Below are 12,522 nucleotides of genomic sequence, written 5' to 3'. Positions count from 1 at the left end.
GTCAGGATCACTGACAGTAGAACTTGAAGTTTATGATTTAAGCCTCGTCCAGCCTTCTGTTGCTCTCTGCCTTTTTTCTTCTTCTCTATTTCGACCCTCTAAACCCAAACAACAACACAACATTTCCACTTCTGCACATTTCTGGACTCGTGGAAAATCTCCTTTATAAAACTTCCTTCAGATGACTGTGTCGTTATTGGCGCTTTATGAATGAGATGGGATTGAATTCTTATTTTATATTCGACGTTAAAACAGCTGCTTCAGACACGCTGACGTGTTTCTGTTGGGGAAAATGAGCCTGTACCTCTCTGCGTTTGCAGGTATTTCGTCACTGAGTAACTCCACTTGATGGAGCTTCTCTTAGGTTCTTGCAGATCAACATTGTTTTTGAGGAGCAAGCAATATAATATACGACCATGAAGCGTCACGATGAGTCCAGAGAACAGGATCAGTGAGTGGAGAGACGTTGGAGTTCCTCAACAAGCCACCAGGTGTCACTAGAGACCATAATGTTCAGAGAGCTCAGCAGGATCAGTTGCACCTTTTAAAATGACCTGTAAAATTGGAAACACTTAATTTTTTTTGCAGAAGAAAAGTGAGTATTTTGATAACGAGTAACCACAATGAGTTCATATTAGACATGAAGATCTAGTACTACACACTGAACACTGAGCTGCTCTCATGTGATCTTCATAATTTGTTTAAATGACGACAAAGCATGACATTCCTGTTTTCAAGGATCTCACATAATCCTACAGATAATTCAGATTTTTCCTTTCTAAACTCTTTTGGTCAGATACATATTTTAGATCATATTTTCTTCATAGTGTACAAATTATGTCAGTTGTTTAAAAAAAAAACCTGTTGGCAGTCAAAACCCATGTGCACTTATTTGACTGTTCTTGAAAAAACAGTTTTTATGTGATTTTGTTTTGTCAATTAAAATCCTAATGAAATTGTGCAGTTTCAATGATTTTGATATATTTTGAACTAAATCACCCTGACTTTAGCTGCAATGTGGATTCAAAGATGGGCTCATGTACTACATTTTCAGCGTTATTCAAGAACTTTTTATTGTGCTCTTATGAATTATTTTCTATTTATTGCATGCTTAAAATGCAATCATTTTGAACGTGCAGAGTCATGCCAAGTAGATTCAGAGTTCAGTTCCATCAGTCTTTTTCAATATGCATCTTGCAACATGTTTGACAGTGTAACACTGTGTCACGGTCATTTTGACAGCGTTCTCGTATTCTATACAGTAAAGCACTACTTTCTTGACAATGAAAGTGAACCTGACACGAACATGTGAAGTTTTGGACTCCACCCGCCCGCCAGAGTGAAGGAAGGTGAAAAGTGGCGGCTGAAGCCGAGGTGGAGATAAATATAGCCGTGACGGCAGGATAATTATAGGCAGCAGCTGGTGGAGGGGTTTAGACGGTGGGGAGTCCCCTCTTCTCTTCATCGGACTCCATCCCTCCATTCTCACCTCCACTCATTCTCTCCACGACCTCACACCTTCTTCCTTCCTTCCTTCCTTTCCTTCAGCCGTCCAACCAGGCCGATACTATTCAAAGCCACTGATAATCCTTTTACTCAACCTGAAAAACTGGTTTGAGAAACATTGCAAGGATCATTTGTTTTTCAATAGAGATGTGTGTGTATGGGGTTGTGCAGTGCTGACATTAGCAGTTACTACTTTGATTTTGGCGAGGTCATGTTCAAAATGGATCATTATGAAAAAAAATTAGGCGAAAATGGTTGGCGAGCTGTCGTCTCTCGGTTGTGCTCGATATTAGCATTAGCCTTATCCAAGCCTGTCATCTAACGCTCTTAGACTACTTCACTGAGTTCCTGTGGTTTGCATTAGCGTGTTTGAAAGTTGATAGTTGTCTTGCCATCTTCCTTGTTGTCATTAATACAGACGGAAATTGAAATTAATGCAGATTATAGAGCATCTTCCTCCCACCAACTGATGTAACTTCAGCGAACATCCAGTAACTAGTGCGATGACTCCCAACTGTAATCCCTAGTTTTTCTTACTTTAAAACCAAATCCTGTGTGTACCCTTTAATAGCTCGCACATTACGGATTTAAATACAAGGTATTAGGTTGATCTTTAGGCCTGTTTGCTTCGATTTGAACTTGATCAGCTGTGGAGTTTGCACCTCCTGCTCCAGACTCCACCCTCCACCACTTGGTGACCAACAAAGATGGCGGGGACGACAAGTGTTCCGAGTTGAGAAAGCTTTTTGGCAACCAAGTCGTTCATTCAGAGGCCAGCGGAGTCTAAACCTGGAGGGAGGGATTAGGACAGAACAAGTGAAAAGGTGATGGTTGATAGATGGAGGACGGAGGAATAGATGGGAGGGGGTTTCCATTCCTTTTAATACACTCGTCTCCCAAAGAAGCCCGGGGAGTCACTTTACCGTCACTGTATTTTTAGCAGCACAGAACACAGAGAGATGCTGGGGTGTGCATGTCACTCTTTATCCAACTTGCTCGTTAACTTGCCTGCGGGATCCATTTCCCCACTAAAATCCTCTTATCGGTGGGAATTTCGGCGTTTCTCTGGACCTTCAGGGATCAAAGTCGACCCGTCGAAACACCGAAGAGATCGGTTTGACCAAAAGTCCTGCTGGAGCTCCTTGACCGTCTGATCGCGGTTTAAACGTTCACCTTCATATTGTTGAAGATTACTGATGTACCTTGCTCTCAAAACTCCATCTTCATGTAGCCCCGTCTCTATTTAGCCTCCCTCCCCCTCCCCAACGCCATACCTCCCGAAGTTTTGACTCCCGTCATCCCTCCCTCCGTCGCCCAGCAGGGAGGAGTCTGTCAGTTGATCTCAACAGTGTCACGGTCAACCTGCAGTCGTAGGGTTGGTCCGGTCCTCCCGTCCTCCTCCTGTCTCCTTCTCCTTTCTCGTACCCGTCCTCTTTCTCCGAATCTCCTAAATGTCTCACTTCTCGTTCCTTTTGTATTTCTACCCTTGAAATTTCCAAGATTTCACCCTCAACCGAAGCAGATCTTTCAAGGATTTGGTGCCTCCTCTTCGACCGCCGTCCTCACCCTCGCCCCTCCTTCCCCTCCACGGTGGGAACGCCGCGTTAAGACGGTCGATCCGACGACACAACTGAGACGTGAACCCGGCCAGCAACAAAAGCATGACAGATAAACACGGCATGTCGGCGGGCGGCGGAGACGACGCCGGCAGTATCATGGCCCTGCTGGACCGCGTGGCGGGCCTCATGGACACCGTCCAGGCCACGCAGCAGCGCATGGAGGAGCGGCAGCTGGAGCTGGAGAGCACGGTGAAAACCATCCAGGGGGATATCGTCAAGCTGACCAACGACCACGCCAACACCAGCTCCACCGTCGACCGGCTGCTGGAGAAGACGCGCAAGGTCAGCCGCCACATCAAGGATGTCAGGGTGCGCGTGGAGAACCAGAACGTCAGGGTGAAGAAGGTGGAGGCCACCCAGGGGGACCTGCTCGCCAAGAACAAGTTCAGAGTCGTCATTTATCAGGTAAGTGCGTCGGGATATTTTAAGACACTTAAAGAATTCCAAAGATGAATCCTTTGGAGATATGGTCACCCGGTATCAGGGTCACGCCCCTTAAGACCAGAAGACTGGAGAAGTATAACTGAAAGAACTTTTGTTGGAATTCAAGCAATGGGCAAGCAAAGAGAGTAGCAGGTCTGAAATTCTTCACCAGGGGCTTTATCTTTAAAATGTTGTGTATGATTCCTACTAAAAATGTACGTGCACTCAAAAGCTGAACATGCCCGTACTCCGCCCAAATAAATGGTATCGGTAAAACCACGCGTACACACATCTGCACTTTCCTTTTATAGATCGCAGTCCACCTGTAGGGTGGTGCAGCTCCGATCCCGCCCTCGACACGCCCTCATTCTGCCATAAATGGTCAATCGATGGCAATTGACGCTAAAAATTCTGGCAGAAAAGACGAGGAAAAGGAATTTTACGGAGAGCGAAATAGTCATGGAGGAGGTGGAGGTCAGGAGAACGACGTAATGTGGCGTCACAGTCGTGGCTTCACCGATAAAATGCAGGTGACATCACGGAGGAGAGCGACATCAGGCCCAGTGGACTTTGTGTTCTAGCCTCAGTCACTAGCGTTGGAGGCGGAGGGTGGAGGAGGAGGTCATCAGGCTGCAGCACCCGGTGCCGCCAGAGCATCCATAGTGCTGCTTTACTGTGATATTTCTGTGCTTACTCTGCAATTTGTTTCGTTCTTTATTAGTTTATTTGGCGAGGACAATGTATATTAATGGACACTCAGCAGTCACTGTGTGGAAATGCGCCAGATTTAGCCAAGGGCCATGTTCCATCCGTAGCCCTTGTACATTTAAGACAACAAAAATTATTGAGGAAAAAAAACTATATACACTATTTACAACCACCCCTGCTATATAAACACATTCCCCTGTCTATAATGTTTAATCAGGTCTTACAAGTGATCACAAGCTTAATTAGCCTTTAACCAAAGTTGCAGCTCTTTTTGCAAGACTAATCCAGCTTGTTAACTCTTTTCACTGAAAGGATGTCTTGTCCAGTTGCTGGTTCGTCTGAATGGAACCTGGTTGATCTCGTTCTAACATTACCCTCTTTTCTTTTAATAAATTCCTCCTCGACTGACCGATAGACATTGTGGCATTCACTTAAAATTAGCATGTGTCAGGAAGAATGATTCGGGCTGCTCAATAACAATATTACAAATACATCTCAAACTTAACCCTACTTTGTTTCTGTGCACTTTTTCAAAATGACACAAATTCTACACCTGAATAAATGCAATAAAATGCAAATAAGTCACAATAATTCTGAGATAAAAAATTTTAAATATATTTTTTATAATATTTAGAGTGCACAGCAGAAGTCGGGAGCACAAAACGTAAGGAACCGTTATCAAAAACAGTAAAGTCAGCAAACCTCTCTTCAGAAATGCTGCTGGTGGAAACTACTACGTGTGATCGGAAATGCAAAGAAAAAGAAAATACCTGGACCAGTTAAATTAGGGACAAGAGAAAGAGCACTGTTATTTGAAGATTCACAGCATCCAAACTAGAAGCCCAATCATTATCACGTTTATCTCATATCATGCAGCTCTAAACACTGTTCTAATCACTATAATGATGTCAGATGTACCAACGGTACAGTATGGTACTTCAAAAGATATGACGGCAATATTAAACTACTATACTATAGATTGTTACCATCAAGACTAATATAGTTTTGACTAAGATATGATTGTACAATCAAAAATACCACAGTACTGTTAATGGTGAAACCTGACACTGTTTAAAAACCTTATTTGTACTGACGTATCGTGGTACTACTGTAGTGTACTATGGAATGTACTATGGTTTACCACAGTGTGAACTCATTCTGTGTATGGTCTCATTTCTTGTGGGGTTAAACTCATTAAGATTCTAGATACTCGAGTATTTTGTATTAAGCCCGCAGCTCTCGTATCACACTTATTGAGTTTTAAGCCTGACTTGGAGAGACGACAACCATCGAGTTTGGTTGTTTCACGTTCTTTCAACGTTGGTATTGGAAAACAAATGTTGGTTAGGAGGGTTGAAATAGTGACACACACACACATTTTATTTCTTTGGCCTTCACAGCCGGCAGCTGCCAACACGATGGTGACCTGGTTATTTTAGCCTTGATAAATGTACCACATGGCTGAAGCCAGTTGAGCAGAGGCTTTCACCTCGAAAGAAAAAGTTGTTTCAATTGAATCCTTTAATCTGCAGAAGATGTGGAAAAACTCGACATGGGTTTTGTTGTTTTTGTTGTGTGTGAAAACAGCTTGGCCTTTTGTTTGTAAAGAGCTGCCGTCTTAATGATTCTTTCATTTACTTTTAGATGCTTGTAACTGGTTACTGTAAGCAAATGAGTAACTCAGTTACAGTCACTGGGTTGAGCAGCTTGTTATTTGTTACTATTTGTTTAAGGTGAACCAGAGTTGCTGAGCTGCTGCTCGCTCATAGCTTCAGCATGAGCCTCTGTGTTCGCTTCATGTGTCTGGAGAAGGAAAACCACATTAAACCTAAAGTTGTTCCCAATTGTAGTTCCCAAAACTGTCATTGGTTAATAAATCCATTGTTTCCAAGAAGCACTAACATCCAGATTATAGAGCACTTTCCACCCACTAACTGATGAAATGCCAGCCGAACTTCATGAGTGAATAAGTCTTTAAATTTACCTGCACAACGCATCGTTTTTGCATAATTCTTTTCGAAAAGTTTGGCGTTTACACTTCTCCACTGTGAAAAGGATTTGTTTACACTGAAACGACAGAAACTCTGAAAGCAGTGCTGTTCTCTGTGCCCCCTATAACCCTATAAGCACCTGGAGCCTTAATCTACAATGAAAAACTCACCAAGCGCAGTTTTACCTTTGGCATTATCTTTGTTCGATATGTTGACGTTTACCATTCCACTAAACTCTATTTTACCTGAGGAGTACGTCATTAATCCTGAACTAACTCGTGCTTTATGACAGCAACATAAATGATATCCCACTGTTGGCAGCATTAATATTACTCAGTAGGCAGACTGCAATTGACTTGCAGTAATAATTCAAGTAACTTTAAAAGTGTATCTGCATTTTATGCAGAAGGTGGAGAATATTAAAAAAAAAAACCTGCAAAAATGTTCGTATTTTTAAAAAAAAGGCTTTTGTAGAGTGTTTATAAATGCATCGAGCCAACCGGAACCAAAATATGTTTCGTTGGTGCAGGGATTTCTATTCTCTGCCTCACTAATAAAGGTGATAGAAGTGCGTTGTGTTCACTGCGCTGCTGCTGTACTGTAAGTGACTGAGCCAGCTGAGCGCTGACAGACCAGGTTATTCTGAGTCTGAACCTCCACCATCTCCTAATATAGCTGTCTGCTCTCTCCCTTCCTCGCTCTCTTCCCCCTTGGATTAGCCAAGGAAATTCTCCTGGATGATTATATTAGAATTCCTTCTGCTACCTGCTGTGACGTCAGGGTACGACGGCGTCTCGTCAGGCCACTGACCCCCATTTCTTTTTCATTTTTTTTTGGGAGATTGTTTCGATAAACTTCAGGAATGACTAAAACATCTTTAAGTCTCCTCAAAACACACCTGAGTCATGAGGCAAAATTCAGAAGTCGACAAGCTGCAGCATTTATTTGCAAGCAACTACATCTCAATTTGTACATTTATTCCCACTTTAGTCTGTACTGGTCACTGGTCACTGGTCACTCTCTATTCTGACAGTCACTTTCTAATGCATCAGTATTAAAGCACTTTTTGTGTTGCACAAGAGCCAAGGCATTCGAAATGCAGAATTAACACAACCTTTTCTACTTTTCATAACCTTGGAAAAGATGTGGACAGAAATGAGCCGAACACTCTCGACAAGTTTTGTAAAAACCCAGGAGTCAAGACACCTTAATCATTTTTTATCCTCTTCATACCTCAAGAAAAGCTGTTCATTTGATTTTTATCTACTACTAGCTAGGGAATAGAGCAACACTAACAATGTAAGCATAGCCACCACACAACAGCAGGGCAAAATGTTCTGAAATGACCTGGAATGAGGAATTACATATACTTATATGTACTATTTATAAGTGCTCATATACGCTGTACGACTGTCAAGTGCATATGGGTCAAATCACGACATATTGCTGTGTAGAAAACTTGTAAAAAATAGAAACACAGAAGCCAGATTATGATTTTGTGTCCCTAAATTCTCCATAAAGGATGTGAATCAGCATATTGGAGCGGGCTATTTACTCACCAGGTCCATGTAGTTTCGTGGAACAAGCTGCCCTCATTTCTGTGGTTTGATGACTCAAAGCAGATCTAAAAACAGCTGAAGACTGACCTTGTTATGTCGCTCTATATAAATATCTGTACTTGTGTTGTTTCTAATCACGTTTTGTCTTTCCGTTCTTGCAACTTTTCCTACTTTGTGAAACACTTCTTGTCTTTGAACACAGCGCCACAAAATAACTTCTCTTACGTACAAAACCCGTAAGATCTCAGTGTCAGAGATGCGTGTTCAGATAAAACATGCTACGGTGGCGAGACTTGACCTTTGTCTGGCTTCAGCTTGTTAGCATACCCTGCTACATGCTGCCGTTTCTCCGGAGTCGCTCAGTTACGACATTACGTAATCTGTTAAAGCTGTGGAAATGTCAGCCTGTCTTCGGCGTGTCATAAAGTGCCGATGATGCATGTACTCAAGGATCCTGACGCTCCTATTAGCATGCCACGGGCTAGTTAGCTAGCAGGAAGGCTTGGATTGACCCAGAAACTGAACTGCTATCAAGTTCTTTCTGGATTGATCAGTTCAGAATCTTTGTCTCGGTATTTAAAGATTACAGAAGTTTTACATGATGCCGTTTCCTGTCTTACAGAGGATATCAATATAGTTCATGAAAAAAGCAGCAATGCTAAACTTTGCTTTTGCTTGCGAGAAAAGAATTAAGAGGGTTTGAAATCAAGGTCTTCAATTGGATTCACCCTGCTTGCAGCTTGCTTGAAGTCTGCAGGTTGTACAGGTTTATACGTTACAGCATGAGGGTGCATCGGATCAGGGTCAACCCAGTCTGAGCGAGTTACGTCTGCAAAGATCCAAGTCAGTCTCCACATTTCTGCTCGGTTTTGTGCCGCGTGTAACCCGACCGTGGACTCGCAGGCACGTCACGCCACCGTGCAGCCCGAAGCTGAAAGTGATCCAGCTTCGCTGGGTATGCCGCCGCTGTTCGCTGATATGTTTAGCTTCCTGCAGCAGAGCACTGAGCTGCAGAAACAGGTGCTGCATGTTATTTCTGGAAGGAAGGATCAAGGCCTGCGCACCAATGTCTGCACGACACAATTCGACTCGAGACGCGTTTAAACCTGACGTCACAATCGAACCTCGTCCATTCAATCAAAAGTTAAAAAAAAAAACCTTGACGTTTTTCCATCTCAAAGTGTTTTTGATCGTATAAAATCGGGATGGTTCTTCATGTCCACACTCAGGACGAAACTGATATCTTTTTAATAGTGAGTAGAGACAACATTTTGACAGCGAGTGGCACCATTTGAAATCGCAGTTTTTTTTTTTTTTAAACTCTTCATTGTGACTATATATGGTAAACACTGACATTGGAGGTTATGGAATTCTGACATTTGAAATTACCTATCATAGGGGCACTGGAGCCAATTAACGATATAGAAAGGCAGGGTTCATCCTGGATAGTTGGGTCACCTGCAGAGACCAAAGTTCATTGTACTATTTCAATTCATCTTCCTCTGTATTGACTCCACTTTCAGAAATTCCTGACTCGGTATCGTCAGTATTATCCATACTTTTTACAACTTTGCCCCAGATCTTTACAGTTCAGTGGTTAACATGGTAACAACTTGTTGTATAAAACTGTTATTCCATTGCATGTCCAGTTGACGCTCTATTCTCTCACAGGGTGACCAGGAGGTGAAGTCCGTCACACCAGGAAACGAGCCGGCAGAGTCCAGCAGCGGCGCCGGAGCCCGGGCCGACGTGGAGCCGGATAAGTTTGAGCTCCCCCCAGAGTCGGACGAAGAGTACATGGTGGTGGAGGAGGCAGACTCCTCGGCCGGTCGCATGAAGAAGTCAGGGCTGACACGTATCGAGAGCTTCAAGGCCACCTTCTCCAAGGAGAACATGAGCAAGACCCGTGAGAACCTGGGCTCCAAGGTCAACAAGTTCGGGGAACGCATCGTGACGGCCGAGAGGCGCGAGAAGATCCGCCAGTCCGGCGAGAGGCTGAAGCAGTCGGGCGAGAGGCTGAAGGAGACCATCTCCAAGGGTGTCCCGGCCAAGCTCAACCTGAAGAAAGAGAGGACTGTGGCGGAGGGCCAGGAAGGAGCAGAGGGTGGCGCCGAGGGAGGTGTGCCCGTGCCTCCTCCGAAGGGCCGCAAGAGCAGCCCGCACGCCGCCAGGGCAGCCGGCGACGAGGGCAAGGGGGACGAGTCCGAGGTGCCGATGTACGACATGAAGCAGTTATCGTAAATCAGCAGAGAGAAATGAAACCCGGGCCGGTTTCTTTGGACTTCTGAGACCACACAGAGCGAAGGAGAGAAGGAAGGAAGTGTCCGAGTTGGAGCTGCCACGTGGAGCCAACGACAAGATCCAATCTGACTCAACATCAAGACGATAACAACCGCCAGATTCCTAAGAGCCTTCGTATTTCTAACAGACACGTACGGTCCTGAACACTTATTATCCGATCAACCACATATTTATATGTGATTTCATTTTTTTCTTGTTTTGTGTTCAATAAACACTGACAGATGAACGGAGTTCAGAACGTCTCCACAACGCTTCTCACCTCTTACCGCTGCTGTTCACAAAGCTTGCATGCATTGAGATTGAAATGTTGGACGAATAGGTTGCGACGGGTTTAAGGTAGGTTTGGTTTCTGTAAAACTGCTGGGGAAAAAGAGGAAAGGTGAAATAACAAAAGGGTTTATGTCGGAGAAGTCACTGAAGATCGGGCGATCGAAATGGACTTTGTGTTTGGAGGAAACTGTCTGAGACAAGCAAACGACCGAGCATCGATCTCTGACGGTCACATTGAAGGACCTTGATAAGAAGGAAACCCACAAATATCTTCAGTTTTGTTTCCTGGTTGGACGTCATCAGCTCTGGTTAACAATCACCAAGATACATGTCAGTCAAGCTCATTAAAGGCCTTTACAGTGCCGGTGCACTGGATAGAAATTTGTGTGTTGCAGTTCCTTTACAAGTTACTGTAGACAAAAAGTAACTAACTTCACCAGAAGGTTCCTTGCTGGGTTCCTTTTAAAGTTCTGCCTCAGTGCGTCCTGTCTTAATAAAGCTCACCTTGCTGTGAATGCAGGCTAATGCTAACCGTTGGCTAATGTAAGTAAGAGTGGGACACGACAGAAGGACTGAGGAAGTTCAGGGTCTATGAGGTGCGACAATAATATAAATTAAATAACGCTGTTTTCTACTGGAAATAACACCTGATCAGGCTAATGCTAAAGCTAACTGTGGGCTCAATGATCAGGATGCGAAGAGAAAAGCAGCGTAGCAGTTCTTCAACCCACCTGGAGCTTCGACTGTTCGACGTCTATTCAAGTGAATTGTGGGAATTGTATACACCGCCCATAATTACTGCACACAGCTTTGCGGGTTTTCAGTAACGTGACAGCAAGATTGCAGTTTTTCCGAGTTTGTGTTTATGTTCAGTGTGAGAAAAGCGAGTGACGAAAACAAGAATTACATTCAGGCACACAACCAGAGTAAAGGCCTTAAATCTCAGTGAGTAAATGATACCCATTACATGCTGGGAGTACTTAAGTACAGGTAAAAATAAAACACGACAGCCAGAATATATGTAACAAAATAGATCAACACTGATTTGATTTGAAATGTGTGTGTGTGATGGTATTGTTTAATGGAGTTTGTGGAGACAAAAAGGGAAGATGGACCTTAAACAGAAACAAGATGAGGAAGATTTAGTTCAGGGCACCAAATCCTCAACATCTTCACAATATAATTCTTTGCTGCATCTGGTCCAGAAATGTCAAATTCAACACATTGAAATGTAGTTTTGTCGTCTGTTTTGCTTAAATGAATCCGTTTTACAGGTTCACAACACTCAGGCAGTGTGATGGTGAAAATCACTCTGACTGTGGAAATCTCTCCACTCAGGTTTTTTTGGGGGTATTTTCTGGCTTTTCTGTGTTTTTTTTAATTATTGTTTTAGCTCTTGTTAGTGGGTGATTGCATGGCTGCAGTTTGTCACGCTAAAGTAGTTTGACTTTGTCATTTTGAGGAAATAAACTTTACTTGAATCATTTGTGTAACCAAAGTGAAGTTGGCTCTTTAATTAAATACAGTCAAGAAAGCAACAGTTTTAGATGTTTTTATAAGTCAATTATTTCAACGGTAACAAATTAATCCATTCATTACAAATGTAGAAGGTTGTTAGAATATAATCTGTGATTCAGCTCTTTAAGATAAAGATCGGTGAATAGATAAGCTAAAATATCTATTGACAAACAAGTTCAAAGAAAACACAGGGTATTGAAAGACGTAAAAAGACACCAGTCTAACAGGTAATATAAAAGATAAGAAGCTAACAGTCTGAGGAAGCAAAATAAAACATGATTTGTCACATTAAAGATTTGACCAAGTGGTGTTGAGCTTTTCAAACATAACTCTACTTCCTGAATTTGCAAACTCTGTTAGTGAGCTCCTTCATGCACTACAGCCCCGTTTACACGACAACGTTTCAAGAAATCAGAAAACTTTTGCGTTTACAAGGCGACGTTTTGAAAACGATGTCCATTCACTTAGAAATAGCTGAAATGCTGAAACCTATCTTGTTCTCTAGTCGGTTGGCGCTGGTTTTTGTTTGTTTTGTTTTTTGTTTTTTTTTGTATTGAACCAACAGACACATGCGCACAGAGAACAATACTCTCTAAACATTTAACAATGACAAGTACTTGGCCTTAT

At 42.9% G+C, this 12,522-nt stretch overlaps 1 protein-coding gene across 1 annotated transcript; it reads left to right on the top strand.

Moving 5' to 3' along the window:
- Positions 1–2,520: 2,520 nt before the first annotated feature.
- cavin4b (caveolae associated protein 4b) lies at positions 2,521–11,863 on the top strand. Its single transcript, XM_080515450.1, has 2 exons — positions 2,521–3,530; positions 9,478–11,863. Exons 1-2 carry the CDS (start codon positions 3,168–3,170, stop codon positions 10,045–10,047), a joined length of 933 nt encoding a protein of 310 aa, XP_080371576.1. The 5' UTR covers positions 2,521–3,167; the 3' UTR covers positions 10,048–11,863.
- Positions 11,864–12,522: the final 659 nt, after the last annotated feature.

This window comes from Blennius ocellaris (genome assembly GCF_963422515.1).
Source record: "Blennius ocellaris genome assembly, chromosome: 19".
Classification (NCBI taxonomy): Eukaryota; Metazoa; Chordata; class Actinopteri; order Blenniiformes; family Blenniidae; genus Blennius; species Blennius ocellaris.
This window is presented reverse-complemented; position numbering and strand designations above follow the sequence as displayed.